Source organism: Xiphophorus couchianus, chromosome 14 (genome assembly GCF_001444195.1).
Source record: "Xiphophorus couchianus chromosome 14, X_couchianus-1.0, whole genome shotgun sequence".
In the NCBI taxonomy this organism is placed as follows: Eukaryota; Metazoa; Chordata; class Actinopteri; order Cyprinodontiformes; family Poeciliidae; genus Xiphophorus; species Xiphophorus couchianus.
Window position 1 is genome coordinate 22978160 of NC_040241.1, and position 21349 is coordinate 22999508.

Below are 21349 nucleotides of genomic sequence, written 5' to 3' on the forward strand. Positions count from 1 at the left end.
TTCAGGCGGACACAGATCGTCTAATAACAAGATGAGTCACCCCAACTGGAAATATGGGGCAGTTTTTGAAACGAGCTGGAAAACGAAAAACGTCAGTCATTATGACTGGAATAACTTTGAACAAATTATTTAAATCTGATATTTTATCAAATTTACATACTGTTAATTTTTATATGTGAATTGTTATTACTCATTTAATTTATGATGATTTAAAATAAATTCTTTAAAATGGGACTTTTAAAAATGAAATGTAAGTTTAGTTTCAAAATTAAAAAAATCATCATCATCATCATCATCATCATCATCATCATCATTATTACATGATAAAATATATTTTAAAATAATGCTTAATTTTTGACTCAATCTACAGTGAAACTCTAAAATGCAGTGGTTCCCAAAGATTTTCTTCTGGATGGATTACAATAAACCCCCCAAGAAGTGTAGAGGAAATAAAATTTAATTCCAAAAGAAAATAGTAACGCGCAGTGACTTGGATAAGTAATCTGATTACTAATAGTAACGCTCGTAATTACTCGTTACTGAAAAAAAGTGATCCGACGTCAGTTACTGAGATCACTGCTGGTCACACACATCGTTCAACCAGACATAAACCTAAACACATATTTTGTTTTCAAACTCCACTGAAGTTTATTTCACACTTCAGGTGGTAACAAAACAAACTACAAAACATCTTTACAGTGAAACACTTTTGTGTAACTGTTTTTTTTTTTATTCATCCATACTACTTCCACCCCCCCTGCAATGGCACTGCGCCCCCACAAGGGGGCGCGCCCCACACGTTGGGAACCACTGCTATACTGTAATGCGGATGTTGTTGATTTAAAAGAAAAAGTCAAAATGTTCTTTTTTTTCTTTTTCCAGTGGCTATTATTCTCTTCATCGTGTGTAAATAAGGAACAATTTTTGCATTTGTGATGTAATTAACTAATTATAATTAGTATAATATTTCTAATTTTGTTAATGTGTCTGTTCTGCTCTATTTATTCTAAACATTACCACGGACAAATTCATCGTATTAGGATAGCAAATAAAGTCTCTGACTTTGTTTAAGTGATTTATTTATTTTTTTCATCACACACCTACAAGAATGACCAACATGTTCATTTTTGTTTCATTTTAAACCGACATTGAATCTGAAACTGGTCTGTAAATTTTTACACAAGAAAACATTTTAAATTTCTTTAAAAAAAAAAGAAAAGAAAAAAAAATCTACTTAAAGTTTTGTAAACACACAGGAGTACTCTCTTTCGAACATAGACGATCTTCGGCAGGGAGGGAGCTGAACCGTTCTGTCACGTGAACACGCCGCCCTGAAGCATCCACGCGCCGCCCTGCCGAGCAGAGCACGAGACGTTTACCTTTGATGTGGGATCTTAGACTTATAACTGTGACGTCAGTATAATGACTAAAGCAGCTGTTTGTAGAAAACAAAAGGTTCAAATAAAGAGAGAAGAAGAAGAAGAAGAGCTGAGTTTAGTGTTTCAGCACCATGGACAGCTCAACAGGGGGTCTCATGGTGCTTTTAATTACGGCTGGGAAATTAGAGCGTCGATAAGAGAGAAATGAATAAATCAACAGAATTCATGAAAAAACTCAGACAGGTGTTGTTATTTTTTCTTCAGCTGTGAAGAAATAATTCTATAAAATAAAATAACACCAACAACTCCTTTAAAATGAATTAATTGTAGATATCGTCAAGAAACTGATGCAAAGTCGACAATTTATTGATTATATATATATATATATATATAAACAACATTGATATGTTGTTGACAATATATCAATAATATATCAGACTTAACTTTCACGAATCTTAATTCAAAAGAGTAAGATTATAATTTTTATATTTTTCAAAATAACTTAATAATTGATTATTTTGCACTGAAATTTATCAATAGATATAAATTCTATAAACTAGAAATAAATCTAGGAAATTCCCCTTAAGTTAAATGTTAAATGTTTTAAAGTTTTAGGTGAAAAACAATCATAGTGAGATTTGGTGTTTAAATATTTATCAGAATTTAATTTGTTTCTATTTGTTGCTGTTTTTAATGTACAAAATATGTTTGTACTGCCAATGAATAGAATAGAAAATCTTTTATTGACCTTCAGAGGGGAAATTCAGGCAACACTTTGCTATTGTTGTTTTGTTTATCATGGTTAAATGTGGTTTTTACAATTACATTCGGGAAAATCTTTACAAAAATAGGAAATATGAGTTTCATTGTTACTTTTTTTAAATTTTAATTTTATTAATATTAATACAGATGTTTTATACAGCAGAAAACATCGGTTCGGTTTTTTTTTATTATTAGTATCTGAACTGGATCCACATCCATTATGAATGTTGTACTTCCTTTGTTCCACCACCAGAGGGCGGAACGTCCCATCCTTCTCAGCGAGGAGTTCCCCAAACATTTCCTCTCCTTTGTAACAACAACTCATTCCTAAAGGTGAAGATATATCACAGATTTCAAAAGAAAATAAAAACTGGGGACCCCAGATAGCATAGAAAATAGCGCCCTCTTTATTTCAGGAGTGCAATGGTCCCATTTCCAAATAAGGTATGAGCCTGCCATCCCGCCCCTTTCTGCTTGCTGCAGCGAGGTCCTTCTCGCTGCTTTTGCTGAATGAATGAAGTTAGCCTCTGTTTTGTGTTGATGGTTGATCTCAGGGATCAGTAAAGCCAAACAGAACCGGACCGGACCTTGGTTCTGGTCGGGGAACGCCTCGGGATTCCCCAGAGGAGCTGGGGTAATGGTTGGATGATGGTTGGATGATGTATATACTATGGATGGATGATGGATTCTCTTGTGTCACTCCATTAGCTAACCTTGCTTGGTGTTTTATGAGCAGCAGTCAGATCTGAAGCAGCATCAGGCAGCCATGTTGGTGTCACCTGGACAGGTGAGCTGTGACGGTGGACTGACCCGAACCTTGTCTTCCAGCCAGATGTTACCTGGACTTGCAGTCCGGCTCCACCCAGATGTCGTTGCTCCTCTACATCCTCGGTTCCTCCTTTCAGGTGGAGGAGCCTTAGAGGCCCAAACAACAGAAGGACTCTGTGTGCTTCCTTGTAGTGCTGTTACCATGGCAACAGTGTCCTCCAGGTTCACCTGCATGACTCCTGCATGCTCAGAAGCACCTCTGGGTTATTTTCAGCTGCAGGCAAACCGGACTGATACGACGGCCTCATGGAGGAGAGGCAGCCAATCGCTCTGCAAAGACTCTGTTCAGAGATTCAGTTCAGTGACTCAGTTCAGTGACTCATTCCAGAGGTTTAACCCTTTAGCTGCTGTGGTTCTAGTGAACCCTGTGACTGACTAAGAGCTCCCTGCTGGGCGGAGTCTCTGGACTGGGAGACCTCCAGTCCTCTACCAACAGGAAGTCCTCTCAGGTCTGTCCCCCCATTCTGTCACCTGAAGGAGGGATCCATCTGGTTCTGGTTCTAACCTTCTGCTAATGTCAACCACACCCTGAGGAATTGGACCTGGTGGACCGGTCTGGAGGACACAAACATGTCCAGCTGAACGCCATCAGAGGTTCTTCCTGAACCGCAGCCAGGATGTTAGACAGACATGAGGGTCAGAGCAGAAAGAATCTTAATCTGTCCCCGAACGGAAGTGGGTCGGGTCAGAACGTGTCAGAACGGGACAATACAGGACAGAACAGGACAACCCTGTCCACCTGTCCGGTCAGGAAGTCGTCATCATGGTGTCCAGAGGGACAGGAAGTCCTGGAGTCATTTTACATCTCAGAGCAACTCCTGATCAGTCTGGTTCTGGAGGGACCCGGTTCTGATCCAAAGCAGGAAGAAGGTACTGACCACCCAGCCTGGTTCTGATGGTGCTACCCAATAGGTCCTGCAGAGGTCTGGTTCTGATTTTTTTCTGAACGGGTCCAGCTGAAGTCCGGTTCTGATTGGTCTAGCTGAGGTCCGGTTCTGCAGCTGGAGGTTCTGTCTGTTGATCAGATGTTCTGAAGGTTCTGTTCACTCCGTCTCTGAGTGCTGCTGGGTCGGTTCCGGATGAATCTTTAGCTAAATGGATCTCTAATGGATCCATTTAGAAATCCATTAGAGGTTCTGGAGGAACTGCGGACCAGGTCGACCAGAGAACTGGACTTCCTGTCAACGATTAATGTTACAGATCAGAACCCGGCCAGCGCCTGCATGGAGACAGATGATTGGACATCTCAGAGGTTGGACCTTGGTGATCCAGAGGGACGGAGAGGAAATGTCCAGAAGACAAACACAACCTGGGCAGAAGAGTTTCAGCAGAAGTGACCGATACAGGACACGCCACACCTCAGCGCCCTTATATGGCTCTTCCTGGGAGAGAACAGGGCAGGTCCTGTTGAACAGGGGGCTTGGTCACTCCAACAGGGGGCGTGGTCACGTGGCCATTGTTTATCTATGGAGCCTGGAGGCTGTGTCCTTCACTGCTGTTTCCCTCCGTCTCTGATCCTCCGTCTCTCAGTTCTCTACGCTCCAATTCTGATTTTGGACCAACAGGATGGACAAACTGCAGGTGAGACACAGAGCGGTACCAGCAGCTCAGAACCGGTCCAGAACCAGAACAGTCATCAGGCTCAGTGAAGAGAGCTGCAGGTCTGCAGCCTTCAGCTGCCTGTGAGGTCCAGACTCTAGGCCAGGACAGGAGGACAGCTGGAGGTCTGGACCTTTAGTTGGTTCTGGTTCTGGTCCAGTTCTACTGATTTTAATCTTGTCCGGTGTTTATGGGTTCATACCGAGTGAGAGGGGCAGGGCTTACCCAGGTATGCAGGTAACTGCCTCTGGTTGCTAGGCAACGGAAAACAGTGCAGAAAATACTCTAAAGGTTAAAGATAAAAACACAGAGAGAGTCCGACTTACAGGCTGGTTCTGGTTCTCATTGCTTCTGGTTCTGATCGCTTCTCATTGGTTCTGGTTCTGTTTCCAGGTTGGTGTGGTTCTGCTGATGATGTTGGACCCGAGTTCTGCTCAGTTACCGAGACTGATCTGTCAGCCATGTCCAGAAGGTAAAGCACAGATGAAGATGATGATGATGATGATGATGATGCAGGGTTCTGGTTCTGGTTCTGACCCGTAGATTACTATGTGACCAGGAACTGCACGGTCCAGGACGGAATCGGATACGGAACCAAATGTTCTCCCTGCACCGACTGTTCAGGTGAGACAAGCTGCTGCTGACCCATTAGTCCTGGTTCTGGTCCTGATCCTGCTCATGGTTCTGGTCCTGGTCCTGACTCGGTTCTGTCTCCTTGTGTCCTCCAGAGTCTCTCCAGCAGACCGTGGTTCCATGTTCTGCCTACACCAACTCTGTCTGCATGAACAGAACCACACCGGTACCAGCACCGGTCCAGATGGCAGGTAAGATCAGCGCCATCAGGAAGGGGCTGACTGTTCACCTCTGACCTCCTGCGACCTCTGACCTCCTGCTTCTCATATCCTCAGGTTCTTCTGCCTCCATCTGGATCGGACTCGGTGCTGCGTAAGTATTGCTCATGTTAGCCGATCGGTTCTGGTCCATTAGCAGCTCAGACCCAGCAGCTGATTATCAAACTTCAGTCTCACAACCTGGATCAGTGGATCAGAACCAGAACTTGGCATTGACACTGACCCTGGTTCTGGTCCTGGTCCAGGTTCTGGCTCTGATCCTTTTTCTGGTCAGAAAAGGACCAGAACTGTCCTGCTGTGGATCAGGATGGTTTCCACCAATCAGGTGGTTGGTGGTTCAGTCCTGGTCTCTGATTGGCCAGCTTGTTGCAGCATTGTTCTGCCTCTGTTCGTCTGAAGAACTCTGATTGGCTGAATCAGTCTGACTTCTAATTGGCTGGGTCAGTGGGGGTTGCCATGTTGGGGTTGCCATGTTCCTAACGGTTCCTCTGCCTGCAGGTCTTCATCATTGCTTGCGGTCGTTCTCCTCCTGGTTCTGGTCATCTGGAAGACCCGCAGGACCGAGGGCTTCGTGAAGCTCTTCCCCCTGAACACCAGCTCACCTGTGCAGGAGGCCCCGCCCCCTCACCAGGCTGTCCCAGTCTGACCAGAAACAACGGAGCTCAGCTCAGACGCTGCTGCAGCTACCTGCTGTGGCCCCGCCCCCTAAGAGCCCAGGTGTGGCTGTAGATAGGGTCAGGTAGAGTTAGGACAGGATCAGGTTAGGGTTAGCCAGGTACGTGTCAGGTTAGCCAATCAGAAGTCCGAACAGCTGTGACATCACTTCCTGTAGCGGTCAGGTATGATTTGAGGACAGTTCAGATGTGTTACTCTGCTGGTTCTGACCCGGTTGGGCCCGGTCCACGACTCAGAGAGAGTTCTATGGTCCAGACCAAACGGGAAGTGGCGAATGAAACAGGAAGTGGTCACAAAAAAGAAGTGAAACCTCAGAGGACATCGTCAAAAGATGACATCATCACAAGAGGACATCATCACAAGATGACATCATCACAAGAGGACATCATCACAAGAGGACATCATCACAAGATGACATCATCACAAGAGGACATCATCACAAGATGACATCATCACAGGATAGATAGATAGATAGATAGATAGATCATGATTGGTAGAAACTCTCCTCAGCAGTCTGAAGAACCCGGGTGAACCTCTCCCTCTCCAGGCTGGTGGTCTCTGTAGGAGGTCAAAGGTCAAACTGGGATTTCTTGTTTGACATGCTGAGTCTCTATCATCAGTGTAGATGACATTTGACCCTGCTAGCCTCACGCTGGAGGTTCTGTTCATGTTAATCAGTAACAGCAGTTATTCCTGATGGGGTCAAAGGTCAACATCCAGCTGTAGACACAGTTAGTTGAACATTTATTCCTCGTTAACTTTCAGCCAAACAGGAAACGTTTTTCTGGGTTTGATTCTACAGTAAAAGTAATCTGATTACTTTAGTTTGGCGTTAAAGTATTTGAGAGGAAAAAAAAGAGCAGGAAGTTAAACTTTTATTATTATAGTCAGAAATATTTCCTTCATATTAGAAATAAAAAGATCAAAGCTGTGGGGTCAAAGTTCATAGAGCAGCAGATGCTGTGGAGCCTACATTTCCCATGATGCACCTGCAGCGTCAGGCTGAGGAGGAACTAGAGAGACAGTTCCCTTGGTGATGGTCAGGGTTTACTGGGTTTACTGGGATAACTGGTTCTGTTCTGGAACTCAGTTCTTGTCTTGAGAAAGTGAGACCTTGAATCATGTGGTATTTATTATGTGTTTCTACTTTTATTTTAGTGTTTTATTGAATATTTCATTGTTTTTATTTATTGTGATCAAACATTTGAATGAAGTGAAGAACCGATTCGCTGAGGAACTGAAGCCACGCCCACTCTGTCCTGGATCTGCACTCTCATTGGCTCAATGTGTCACATGACCAGAACTGTCCAGCAGAACCGGCTTCATTTCTAAAACTGTAGTAATGATTTTATTGTTGATAAAACTGAAACTACCTGAATGTTTCTGATCAATAAAAACATTTAAAGTTAAATTTTTTCCCTTGTTTTCTTTATCAAATCAAGTAAATTAAAGTTTCATCAATATAATCTGAAATGTTCAGACAGAAACTGAAACATATTTACAGATTTGTCCTGGTTTTCTCTTTCAAACTATTATAAATCTAAAATAATCTAACCAGATCAAGGTGTTGGAGTGGCCTAGTCAAAGTCTAGTGCTGCAGCCGGACCGCCTGCTCCTAAAACCTCCAAAGAGTCTGAATTAAATCAGTTCAGCAGACAGGGTCAAAGGTCATCTCACTGACACTAGAGAGCCTGTGGTCGGGTTCAGGGTGTGAAAACTTTCCCCGGTCGGGTCAGAAGGGAGGGAAAGTTCTGTCCTTTCTGTGTTAGCTTGATATAAACTTTATTTATCATAACTCAAACTGTTGGGATGTGAAAATGTTAGTTAAATTGTATATACTGTTATCAAATATTTGTTGTTTCGTGTGCCTTTATAATGTTCTTGTCTTATATGCCTTTATTTGTTTCATCTTAGCATAAAGAAAGTTTCTGTGTTGTTGAATTACTGTGATTCCTTTCTCAGAAGGCCTCTGAGGAAGAGCAGAAAACGGTTTTCACAGGTTATCGCTCAGCAGAAACCTCAACATCCTTGACCTGCTAGATGGCTATAAAACTGTCGCCGTGAAGATGTACAACTTGCTCTGTTTTACTGGAACAGAATAATCTAGTGCAAGATAACAAGTTAGTGATTGCCATTAGCACTGCAACTCAGTGATGAAGTGTTTTGCCCCCCACCCCTTAGAGCTGCAATGTTCTCTGTGATGTAATAAAAGTAATAAAAAGAGAGGAGCGGACAAATGTGTTTTCAGAGCGGTTGGAGATTTGTGACTGGAAACGCGTCTCTATCCGTTCTCCTCGTGAGATAAAAAGAATTTAACTCTCTTGTCTTTCCTGTGTTTGTTTAATTTGTCTTTAATAGGTGTCAAACCTGACAGAAAACTTTTCCACAACCTGAATAGAAAAAACTGCAAAAACATTCTCAGTCAGAAATAGTAGAAACCAAAATAAATCTTAAATGTTAGAGAGAAGCTTTACGACCAGAACCAGCTGGAGTTCCTCAAGGCTCCATCCTGGGACTCCCCCTGCTAACAGTAGGTAGCTAACAGCAGGTAACTAGCTGCATGTAGCTAACAGCACGTAGCTAACAGCACGTAGCTAACAGCACGTAGCTAACAGCAGGTAGTTAGCAGCATGTAGCATGTAGCAAACACGGAGAAGCAGCATTCAGCTACTATTCACCACAGATCTGGAACAAACTTCTAGTAAACTGCTTTACAGCTGAAACACTGAGTTCCTTTTGACCCAGAATAACCGGATCATCATAAAATCTGGTCTTTATTTCAACACGTCTCTGTTTTTCTCTCTGCAGCAAAACGGTTTGTCGGTGGTTTGAACTTTGACTCTTCTGGTTTTCATGTGAGGCTCTTTGAGTGGCTGATAAACGGCCTCACTGAGCGACAATCTGCCCAGAACAACGATATACAGTGTTAATCTGAGTTAATCTGTGTTAATCTGAGTTAACCTGAGTTAACCTGACTTATTGTCCCCCATTCCGGTTGTCCAGTTGGTCTCCAGAGTCATCCAGAAAAAACAGCAACAGAAACAACAGCAACCTGCAGCAGGGGGCGGGGCCAGGCACACTTTACCAGGTTACCATGGAGACAAACAGGAAGCAACATGCGCCATTGCCGTGGTGACAGTTTTGTTTTTACTGTCTGATCAATCAAAAACGTGAGACCCGGTTCTGTCCTGACCCGATACCAGCTCTGGTTTCAGCTGGCAGTGCCTCACCTGCTGCTCTGGTTCTGATCCATAACCGGAGCAGAACCGACTGAATGGACAGGAGGACTCTGCTGCAGGGGGACATGTCCACTGGTCTAGGTCTGGTTCTGGTTCTGATCAGGTTCTACAGTCCGCTGCAGCAGGTCCTTCCTGTCGTCTCCATCTAACCCTTTAATGAGTTACAACATTTAATTTCCGTTTGGGATCAATAAATTACTCTGGAACCGATTCGATTTGATTGGACCTGATCAGAACCGATGGGCTGCAGACTGACTCTGTCCTCAGTCCGGTGCCTTGAAGAGAAACAAATGAATTAAAACCAGCTTCGATGCTTCAAGAAAGATAATAATAATAATAATAATAATTTATGGAATAAACAAAATTAATTATTTTATTTTTATTTGCTTTATTAATTCTGATAATTAACAGAAATACGTGCAGATTAATTTACCGCATCAGTAAAGAAAAAACACAATAAAAATGTTTAAAACCTGCTTAAAGGTTCTTGATTTTAAAATGCGACGTTAATCTGCCATATTCAGCCAGATTACTGAATATGAACGTCATGTTCACTGCTGCGCTTCTAACTTATTTTTGTTAAACAGCGCCATCTAGTGGCCATTCTTGGTAGTTGTCAAACGCAGTAGAAGTGCAGCAGTTTCCTCAGCCCTGTTTATGTTGTTTTCCTGCCCGCTAAGCATCAACTGTGTTATAAATTGAATTAATTACATATGCGAATAGTTAGACACGTTCATTTGTAGAGAAATTATGTATTTTATGTTGTAGTAAACTCGGCCTGTTGCTAAGCTAATTAAGACCTCGGCCTGTTGCTAAGCTAATTAAGACCTTGGCCTGTTGCTAAGCTAATTAAGACCTTGGCCTGTTGCTAAGCTAATTAAGACCTTGGCCTGTTGCTAAGCTAATTAAGACCTTGGCCTGTTGCTAAGCTAATTAAGACCTCGGCCTGTTGCTAAGCTAATTAAGACCACTAGTCTGTGTATCAAAATGGTGTAAGCAGTGATTTTGACATTGTTACTGCAGCACTGATACTTATATGTATTCCTTTGTTTGTCCTCTTACAGTTTCACAGAAAAATTGATGTCAGTAAATTCTGTAAGCTGTCGTTCCTGAGTCTGTGGAGTTTCTGGGTTTATTCTGTTCAGCTGTTTGGATACTTGGTATCATTTGGCTGGCAAATGTAGTTAAATCTGTAAAACAAGTAAAGTTAAATGCTGGCTTGATTATTGCAGAATGAGTCAAGTCTGTTCTCCATCAGAACTGGGTCAGCTGAGGTTCTGCTGGGTCCAGTTTAACTCAGAACCAGACAGTGACAGACTGACTGTAGAAGTTCTGAGCTAAAAAAACAAAACAAAACATAAATCATTGAAATATTTAATATTTTATTTTATTAACATCAGCAGTAAATAGCTAAATAAATAAAAATCCTGGAATATTGAGATTTTTCTGACCTAAAATCTCTAAAACTGAACATTTATTCGACATTCAAACTAAAGAGGTCAGTGTTGTGACTTTTTTACACTTATGTTGTTCGGTATATTTGCATGATAAGTGACTGATTTACAATTATATGTTAAGCATAATTTACATGATGATTATTATTAATTGTATTGAACATGATTGTATATAATTACAAAGGTGAAGTGAAGTGAAATATATTTATTGCAAGACATGATTTATTTGAATAGAGGAAGTCTTTTATTTTGAAGAATGCTTAAGGATCTGTTACTGTTTGTCACTATCTTGCTTTGTTGGCTTTGATTACCTTGGTTACGAACAGCTGTTGCTCGTTATCAGCCGACGCCGTTCTTTTTCTCTTCAATAAATACTGAACAGAAAGGTTCAGTAAAAGAAATACGAGCCTCCGTCTTGTTTGAGAAGAAGCTTTACTCCGTAACAGTCAGAAATAAAAAGTCAGCTGTTCAATAAAAGCGGTTTTTTGTTTTTTTCAGTCTGAGGCGTGGCTCTGATGTCGGATGTATCTGAGGCGTCGCAGCTTCAACCGCTGCTCGATTCAGTTATTTTATCAGATTTAACACTGAAAATGGTTTCAAACCCTGAACTTTCACACAGAGAAACACAAACAGGTTCTGGTTTCTAAACAAAACTTCATGTTTTAAAAAAATAAAACCCAATGTTAGATTAAAAAACGTATTTATTCCCTTTAATAACTTTAGTTGTTGTTTTCATTAAAGTTTTTATTCACAGTAATAAAAAAACAAAACCGTCTACATTCAGTCAACGTTTGATCAGAAATCAGCAAAACAAACAATAAAATCTTAGGCTGCGTTCACATCGCAGCCTGAAGTGACCCAATTCTGATTTTTTGTGCAGTGTGAACGGGAAAAGGACCTGAAAGTGTCCCGCATGCGCAGTAGAGGGCGCAATAGCGTCAGAGTTCTACCAATGGCCATAAAAAGTAGAAGTGCTCAGTGTTTGCTGAAGTAAACATGGATGTTAGCAGTGGAGCATAGCTTTACATATTTGAAGTTGTTGTCCGATCGGAGCAGCAGGTTAGTAACTTAATCCTCATTACGTCCGTCATGGTTACTGTTATTCTTCCTGCTTTTTTTAAATTAATTTATTTTTTATCTGACTTTAGCTATTTAATGCCGCTCAAACAGGCCGTTGTTACATTTCCAGCCTTTTGTTTTTTTTTTTTTGTTGGTTTTTTAAAAAACTTTATTTATTATAACAAACAACAATACAATTGTACTGTGAACAAATCTCAGGAAGATAATAACAATAATTTACCAGGGGGAGAATAAAATAAAGCAAGAAGATAAGAAAACGACAATCAATATAAATATGTATAAAGGAAATAGCACAAATTGTGATACGTGTGCCAGATGTCACAGTGCATTAACATAAAATATAATCCAAAATTCCTAGTTGATTACAAGCCCGTATTGTTGATTCTGCTTTTTGATTAGTGGAGGACTGAATTGTTGATAAATAATGTTTAAGTTCGATCAAAAAAACTAAAAAATTTGTTTTTTTCTTCCAAAATTTGCATTTATGTAGGTGAAATTTAGCCTTAATAATTAGTAAATTGATAAGGAGACTCTTTACATTCATTCCTCCATTTTGTTGAAATCCAAATAAGACATTTTCCCAATATAAGTGAAAACCTGCTGAAATTTTGGAATCAACAAAGTTACAAAAATATTGCCAAAATAATTTAGAATGAGGCACAACCAGAACCGATGAGTGACCGATTCTGGGCAAACGACACAGAAGGAACAGTTCACATCAATGTTAGAACTGAATTTCTTTAAATAGACTAACGGGGTAGATTCGCTGAATGAGTTTAAAAGAAACTTCCTTTATCTTGTTAGAGAGAAGGAAGTGATCAGGGAGCAGCCAGATAAATTTCCAAGACACAGTAATATGAAAGCGATTCCAATAATGAACAACCACATCAGTAGATCAGATCAGGGATCTGATCGACTTATTATTGTTACAAGGAAAAGGATTCAAACAAATTTTGCCAACAGGAGAATGTATGGGAGATAAAAAGGGAGAGTAATCAAGGATTCTCGGCTTCTGCCGGAATAACATACAGATCTTTGTAGAAACGGCACCAAAGACTTTGGCATATTCTCCAGGAGAGACAGGAAAACTGAACTTACAGAGAAATTCTTCATAAGTCAACAACAGACCATCACTGTTGAACAATTGGTCAACCAGAACAATGTTATTATTAAACCAAGAATCAAAAAATATAGTTATCCTCTTATATAGAATGTCCTTATTATTCCAAATAAAGTATCGGTGAGGAGAGAAGTTATGCTTGTAGATGATAGTTATTCTTCCTGCTTGCGAGTATCAGGACGCAGAATAGTGACGTTTGTCGAATATCAGTGACGTTCAGGTCAGGTGAACGTGACCTGGACTTTAGGTCGCATCTGAAACGGATACCTATCGGATACCCAAATGACCAGCATCGCATTCGAAAAGAATCCGACCTGTGCTGTTCAGACTGTCTTAAAAAGATCGGATGCAGGTCGCATTACGTAAAAAAAACAAACAAACAAACACTGTGAACGCAGCCTTAGGCCTGGAAAAACGTTAACAAAAAAAAAAAACGGATCACAGTGATACTTGGTAAACATTTCACTCATTCAGTTTTGAACAATTGCAACAATCAAATGTCAAACTTTGTTCCTGATCCGAATCCAAGAAGCTAAAGTAGGTTCAGGTTCTGGTCTGTGAACAGAACCGGTTCCTCTGCAGAACCGATCAGTGTGTTGATCAGAAGGTTTGAGCGATGAAAAGCCTTCAACTGAACGAAGAGCAACAATAAGAACAAACCACAGAATAAAGAGTTCAGCTTTAAATCTGAATGAAATGTTTCCATCTAGAGTCAAACTACTTAAATATTTGCTGATGAAACAGAGAAAAGAAAAACTAATTCCCAGAATAAATTTAACTGAAAACGGAACCAGAGCAACTAAAAACAATAATAAAATAAATTAGTTCACTGTTTCTTGGAGTAAATAATAACAGAAACCTGAAATGTACAACATGCGCAGTCATATTGACTAAACATTATTATAAGTTCGTCTCCAGGCAGAACAGCTCCAGATGGAGACGCAGTGATGATGAGGCGACTTGCAGTCCTGACCTGCTGACCTCTGGAGGAAGGAAGTTCCTGCCATCAGCATCAACACATGGCCGACTTGTGACAGAGCGACCAACCTTCTGACCAGCAGACAGGAAGTACTGAGGCCTTTACTTGCGAAATAATAAAATTAGTTAATATTAAAACAAAATGTTTAGTTCTCAACTCAGAAAGCAAGGAGGGTGATTGACAGCGCTAAGACCCGCCTCCTGGCAATGATTGTTGTTTCAAGTTATCACTGGGAGAAAGCAGAGGAGCTTTTTTCTTTTTTACAGATTACATGTCTCATAACACGTAGTGACAGTCTAAAAAAATGCGTAAAAAATATATTACTTTCAATATATTCTCCATGAAAGTAATATATTCTCTCCATAAAAATATATTATGAAATTTGACTTCTGAGTCAAATTTCACTTCTGAGGAAGTCAAATTACCTCAAATTTGGACCAGACTGTGGTCTCCATGGAGACCACAGTCTGGTTTGACTTCCTGTATTTGTTTGGATTTCCTTGCGACGCAAAAGGAAACCGGACCCAGACAAATGATGACGAATGAAAAAACAATTAGGCAAAGATGGAATCTGGTAAAATGACCTGAAACAGAAACAAAAAAAGTCCAAATTAGTTAACTGAAAACATTCAGGTTCACAAGTGATTCTGAAACGTTTTGGACCTGCTGACTCACCGTTCGTCACGGTTTCCTCCTGTGGCGTCGGACTGATGAGGTTTCTGGGATGAACCGACTCTGTTGTCGTTGTTGAAACAAAGTTTGGATCTGAAACAGCAACAATACCAGGACTGATTAGAAACCCCCCCCAACAGAACCAGATCAGAACCTGCAGTTTGGAGCCGTTTCTCACCAACAACAAGCAGAAGTTGTGCTTCTATCCTGAGGCGTGGGATGAAACATCGGAACCTGCCGTGGTCCTGCAGGCTGACGTTCCTGATGGTCAGAGACACGTCTCCTCGCCTCAGGCCGTCCTGGGACAGAGACGTCCTCTGGATGTACGTGTCCATCATCATGTCTCGGTCCGTCTTCCTGAAGCGGTACACGAACACGTACTCCACACGCTTCTGAGGGCCGGACGGCCTCAGGTCCGGTCGGGACCACTCCACCGTCTTCCCCACGGCCTCCCACTCAGGATCCACCCGACACGGGAGGACGACGTCATCTCCAGGAGCAGCTACGATTGGCTGAGACGAACCAATCAGATGGAGGCCACCTGGAAGCACAGGGAAGATTTAATTAGGTTTCATAAATATGATCATGAAACTAAAGTAAAACCCTGAAACTTCTCAGTATTTGACAAACTTCAGAGTAAAGAGTTAAAAAACTGACATGTACCCGGAGGTTGGATTTCCTCCAGGAAGTTTGTAATATAAGCAGCTGTTTACGATTGGAATTAATATTCCAATAGTTTTTCCAGAGAATGTTAATGAGCTTCCCCTCCAGATAATCAATGATTCAGGCTGAGTCACTGCAGTCAGATTCCTCCTCAGTGAATCCATGGAGACCACAGTCTGGTCCAAACGGCTGAGTAACAGCTCCTCTCCATGACCCGGTCCAACTCAGTTCCTGTAAGCCAGTCAGTCACTGATCCGAACCATCGTTATGGTCAGTCGTGTCCACAATTGAACTACAATATCATTTCCACACCAGCAACATCTATTATGACACCAATACAATACATAGTTCTCAGGTGATGTCACACTTAAGGGCTGGCCGCAGTTAGTTTCACTAAACTAAATATTTTTGACTCATAATTCTGCATTAGCGCGAAAAAGAACAGAATGACAAGAAAATGGAGGGATTGATTGATTAATATGATTAATAAGATAAGGGGTTTAAAAGGTCATTATAAATCAATTACTGAAATAATAAAAGTTTCAATAATAATGTAGTTTGTATGACTAGTTTTAGTCATGCAACAATAACTCTGGTACTTTCTGAGTATATATTTTGTTGTTGAGTCATGAATCACATGTGATTCACGACTCAACACCAAACCAGAGGTGTGAGAACATCAAATGATGATGAGTTTTGTGATAACTCATCATCAGTCGCAGTAAAAACATCAACAACAAAAAACCCACAAAATGTCTCTGAGGTTTTCAGCGTGTCTGTGGTTTCCTGACAGACAATTCAACGTTTTGGAGAACAAAATATTGGAGAACTCCCCAATATTTTGTTTATTGTTGCTCTGTAAAGTACCTAAAGGCATCATCATAGTAAAAGTAAAACTGCTTAAATCAAATTAAAATGACTGATTTTGAATAATGAAACACATATTAGTATTTAACATGAGTACTTAAATGTGAGATAGGATTTTATCATAATAATTTAACTCATTATGATAAAGGTTCATATAAACGCGATTAAGAGTTACACCAGTCAGTGAAATATGTCATCAGCCTTCTGATGGAAGCTGTTGAATAAAACTTTAAAATCCAATTAATGTGAAAAACATAAGAGTTATAAAACTATAAAAACACATAATCCTACATTCAGCTCCACTTAGAAACAAATTTAAACTTTTTTTTGTTTGTTTATCACCGCAGAAACAGTTATTATTATTATTATTATTATTATTATTAGTATTATTATTATTATTATTGAGCAGCAGCAGAAACTCACCGCGAACCAAAGTCCAGTAAAAGCAGAAGGTAAAAATCCACGATGAAAACATCAGCGACCAGGAGCATGTTCAGGCGAGACTAGAGGAAGCTGAGAGTTAGAAAACTCATAACTGTGGTTTCCCAGCAACTCACACGTGCCCGGAAATTACGTCACCGCGGCCGCCATATTGTGAGTGGCAACTCACTAATCAAATTACTGAAAGCATGAAGCTTAACATTTAAAGCAAGAAATGTTAAAACACATTTTTAAGTTTTTTTTGTTTGTTTTAAAGCTACAGTTTTTTTTAAAGAGGTCGAAAGTTGAAGCTGTGGATCTAAAAGTTAAATATTTTTAATAAAGTTTCAGTCAGATTGATCTCTGGCTGGATTTTCTCAGTCATGCTGAGAGAAGATGAACCACAATTTATTACACAAAAACCTTTTTATTAACAGAAAAAAATACCCAGGCAGGTTGTAAATATAGCAAGTGTCAATAAAACAATTTAATGAATATTTTTCTACATTTTGTATGAGAATAAAACATTCCTGTGAAGTTAAATTCAGGTGAGACACAACCATGAATTATTTATAGAGAATAAACAAAACAGCACTAAAATATAACAATATGAAACCATTTAGAGTGAGAGGAGTTTTTGCTCTCTTTATTTTTCACATCGACAAAAATATGTAATAAAAATGTATAACTAACTAGCGCCCCCATGTGGATAATCCAAGAATTAAATAAAATTGTTTTCCTCATGACATGAAAATCTTTAATGTTCATATTAAACAGAGGGAGTTATTAGCTGCTCTTGTCAATAGAAATTTAACATATATATTTTTATTTTATTTTTTAAAAGAACTTTAAGTGTTTAAACAGTTAAATATTCTTCAGGATTAAAAACCTGAACAGAAACTCAACTTTCTGTTTCTACTTTTCTATAAATAAGCATCATTTTCTGGTAAAATGAAACATTCATTAAGTAAAAAATATACAAAGCATCTAATGCAGATCTGATCTCCAGACCTGCTGATGTGAATGTTTAACATTAATTCAGATTGGAAAAACTATCCTGTGGTTTAAATTGTCGAGTAAAGTAAAAAAAACAACAACATATTATCACAACAGTAAACCAGTGCTACCATAAAAAGAACCTTGTTAAGTTTAACAGGTTGTTTTCAATAACACTTCAAATTAAGTACAGATGTCGATGTTTTATCCTTATCTATTTCATCCTAAACCTGAAGCGCTTCAAGAAGACTTCTAGGAGTTTTGATCGGTTCTCGTTTCTTCTCCAGGCGTAAATCTGTTGGAGTCCTCGTCATGTTGGCAAATCTAGGCGGAGATTCCTGCAGCGTCAAAAGAAGAAACCATCAGCATCAACACATGGCCGACTTGTGACAGAGCGACCAACCTTCTGACCAGCAGACAGGAAGTACTGAGGCCTTTACTTGCGAAATAATAAAATTAGTTAATATTAAAACAAAATGTTTAGTTCTCAACTCAGAAAGCAAGGAGGGTGATTGACAGCGCTAAGACCCGCCTCCTGGCAATGATTGTTGTTTCAAGTTATCACTGGGAGAAAGCAGAGGAGCTTTTTTCTTTTTTACAGATTACATGTCTCATAACACGTAGTGACAGTCTAAAAAAATGCGTAAAAAATATATTACTTTCAATATATTCTCCATGAAAGTAATATATTCTCTCCATAAAAATATATTATGAAATTTGACTTCTGAGGAAGTCAAATTCCCTCATGTCTCCATGGAGACTGGTCCAAATTTGACTTCCTGTATTTGTTTGGATTTCCTTGCGACGCAAAAGGAAACCGGACCCAGACAAATGATGACGAATGAAAAAACAATTAGGCAAAGATGGAATCTGGTAAAATGACCTGAAACAGAAACAAAAAAAGTCCAAATTAGTTAACTGAAAACATTCAGGTTCACAAGTGATTCTGAAACGTTTTGGACCTGCTGACTCACCGTTCGTCACGGTTTCCTCCTGTGGCGTCGGACTGATGAGGTTTCTGGGATGAACCGACTCTGTTGTCGTTGTTGAAACAAAGTTTGGATCTGAAACAGCAACAATAACAGGACTGATTAGAAACCCCCCCCAACAGAACCAGATCAGAACCTGCAGTTTGGAGCCGTTTCTCACCAACAACAAGCAGAAGTTGTGCTTCTATCCTGAGGCGTGGGATGAAACATCGGAACCTGCCGTGGTCCTGCAGGCTGACGTTCCTGATGGTCAGAGACACGTCTCCTCGCCTCAGGCCGTCCTGGGACAGAGACGTCCTCTGGATGTACGTGTCCATCATCATGTCTCGGTCCGTCTTCCTGAAGCGGTACACGAACACGTACTCCACACGCTTCTGAGGGCCGGACGGCCTCAGGTCCGGTCGGGACCACTCCACCGTCTTCCCCACGGCCTCCCACTCAGGATCCACCCGACACGGGAGGACGACGTCATCTCCAGGAGCAGCTACGATTGGCTGAGACGAACCAATCAGATGGAGGCCACCTGGAAGCACAGGGAAGATTTAATTAGGTTTCATAAATATGATCATGAAACTAAAGTAAAACCCTGAAACTTCTCAGTATTTGACAAACTTCAGAGTAAAGAGTTAAAAAACTGACATGTACCCGGAGGTTGGATTTCCTCCAGGAAGTTTGTAATATAAGCAGCTGTTTACGATTGGAATTAATATTCCAATAGTTTTTCCAGAGAATGTTAATGAGCTTCCCCTCCAGATAATCAATGATTCAGGCTGAGTCACTGCAGTCAGATTCCTCCTCAGTGAATCCATGGAGACCACAGTCTGGTCCAAACGGCTGAGTAACAGCTCCTCTCCATGACCCGGTCCAACTCAGTTCCTGTAAGCCAGTCAGTCACTGATCCGAACCATCGTTATGGTCAGTCGTGTCCACAATTGAACTACAATATCATTTCCACACCAGCAACATCTATTATGACACCAATACAATACATAGTTCTCAGGTGATGTCACACTTAAGGGCTGGCCGCAGTTAGTTTCACTAAACTAAATATTTTTGACTCATAATTCTGCATTAGCGCGAAAAAGAACAGAATGACAAGAAAATGGAGGGATTGATTGATTAATATGATTAATAAGATAAGGGGTTTAAAAGGTCATTATAAATCAATTACTGAAATAATAAAAGTTTCAATAATAATGTAGTTTGTATGACTAGTTTTAGTCATGCAACAATAACTCTGGTACTTTCTGAGTATATATTTTGTTGTTGAGTCATGAATCACATGTGATTCACGACTCAACACCAAACCAGAGGTGTGAGAACATCAAATGATGATGAGTTTTGTGATAACTCATCATCAGTCGCAGTAAAAACATCAACAACAAAAAACCCACAAAATGTCTCTGAGGTTTTCAGCGTGTCTGTGGTTTCCTGACAGACAATTCAACGTTTTGGAGAACAAAATATTGGAGAACTCCCCAATATTTTGTTTATTGTTGCTCTGTAAAGTACCTAAAGGCATCATCATAGTAAAAGTAAAACTGCTTAAATCAAATTAAAATGACTGATTTTGAATAATGAAACACATATTAGTATTTAACATGAGTACTTAAATGTGAGATAGGATTTTATCATAATAATTTAACTCATTATGATAAAGGTTCATATAAACGCGATTAAGAGTTACACCAGTCAGTGAAATATGTCATCAGCCTTCTGATGGAAGCTGTTGAATAAAACTTTAAAATCCAATTAATGTGAAAAACATAAGAGTTATAAAACTATAAAAACACATAATCCTACATTCAGCTCCACTTAGAAACAAATTTAAACTTTTTTTTGTTTGTTTATCACCGCAGAAACAGTTATTATTATTATTATTATTATTATTATTAGTATTATTATTATTATTATTGAGCAGCAGCAGAAACTCACCGCGAACCAAAGTCCAGTAAAAGCAGAAGGTAAAAATCCACGATGAAAACATCAGCGACCAGGAGCATGTTCAGGCGAGACTAGAGGAAGCTGAGAGTTAGAAAACTCATAACTGTGGTTTCCCAGCAACTCACACGTGCCCGGAAATTACGTCACCGCGGCCGCCATATTGTGAGTGGCAACTCACTAATCAAATTACTGAAAGCATGAAGCTTAACATTTAAAGCAAGAAATGTTAAAACACATTTTTAAGTTTTTTTTGTTTGTTTTAAAGCTACAGTTTTTTTTAAAGAGGTCGAAAGTTGAAGCTGTGGATCTAAAAGTTAAATATTTTTAATAAAGTTTCAGTCAGATTGATCTCTGGCTGGATTTTCTCAGTCATGCTGAGAGAAGATGAACCACAATTTATTACACAAAAACCTTTTTATTAACAGAAAAAAATACCCAGGCAGGTTGTAAATATAGCAAGTGTCAATAAAACAATTTAATGAATATTTTTCTACATTTTGTATGAGAATAAAACATTCCTGTGAAGTTAAATTCAGGTGAGACACAACCATGAATTATTTATAGAGAATAAACAAAACAGCACTAAAATATAACAATATGAAACCATTTAGAGTGAGAGGAGTTTTTGCTCTCTTTATTTTTCACATCGACAAAAATATGTAATAAAAATGTATAACTAACTAGCGCCCCCATGTGGATAATCCAAGAATTAAATAAAATTGTTTTCCTCATGACATGAAAATCTTTAATGTTCATATTAAACAGAGGGAGTTATTAGCTGCTCTTGTCAATAGAAATTTAACATATATATTTTTATTTTATTTTTTAAAAG

At 39.6% G+C, this 21349-nt stretch overlaps 3 protein-coding genes across 6 annotated transcripts in view; all 3 read right to left on the reverse strand.

The window, feature by feature from the left end:
- The window catches only part of LOC114156967 (myelin-oligodendrocyte glycoprotein-like), a 1059483-nt gene that overhangs the window by 1018980 nt on the left and 19154 nt on the right, over positions 1-21349 (reverse strand). The gene's annotated exons all lie outside the window — the stretch shown is intronic.
- On the reverse strand, positions 13380-20639 carry LOC114156976 (selection and upkeep of intraepithelial T-cells protein 1-like). 3 transcript variants are annotated; one of them, XR_003598045.1, is made up of 5 exons: positions 20509-20639; positions 18734-19096; positions 18559-18648; positions 17988-18467; positions 13380-14034 (listed from the first exon to the last, which is right to left on the reverse strand). XR_003598045.1 is itself a non-coding variant. In XM_028037643.1 (5 exons), the coding sequence occupies exons 1-4, from the start codon at positions 20558-20560 to the stop codon at positions 18328-18330; spliced, it is 645 nt and encodes a 214-aa protein (XP_027893444.1). In that variant the 5' UTR covers positions 20561-20639; the 3' UTR covers positions 13380-14376; positions 18318-18327. The 3 variants fall into 3 exon arrangements, 2 of the variants coding, with proteins under 2 accessions (XP_027893444.1, XP_027893443.1); XM_028037643.1 differs by having other exon boundaries at positions 13380-14376; positions 18318-18467; XM_028037642.1 differs by lacking the exon at positions 13380-14034 and adding an exon at positions 17713-17922 and having other exon boundaries at positions 18361-18467.
- On the reverse strand, positions 14393-16722 carry LOC114157841 (selection and upkeep of intraepithelial T-cells protein 1-like). The gene is made up of 4 exons (XM_028039008.1): positions 16592-16722; positions 14817-15179; positions 14642-14731; positions 14393-14550 (listed from the first exon to the last, which is right to left on the reverse strand). The coding sequence occupies exons 1-4, from the start codon at positions 16641-16643 to the stop codon at positions 14393-14395; spliced, it is 663 nt and encodes a 220-aa protein (XP_027894809.1). The 5' UTR covers positions 16644-16722.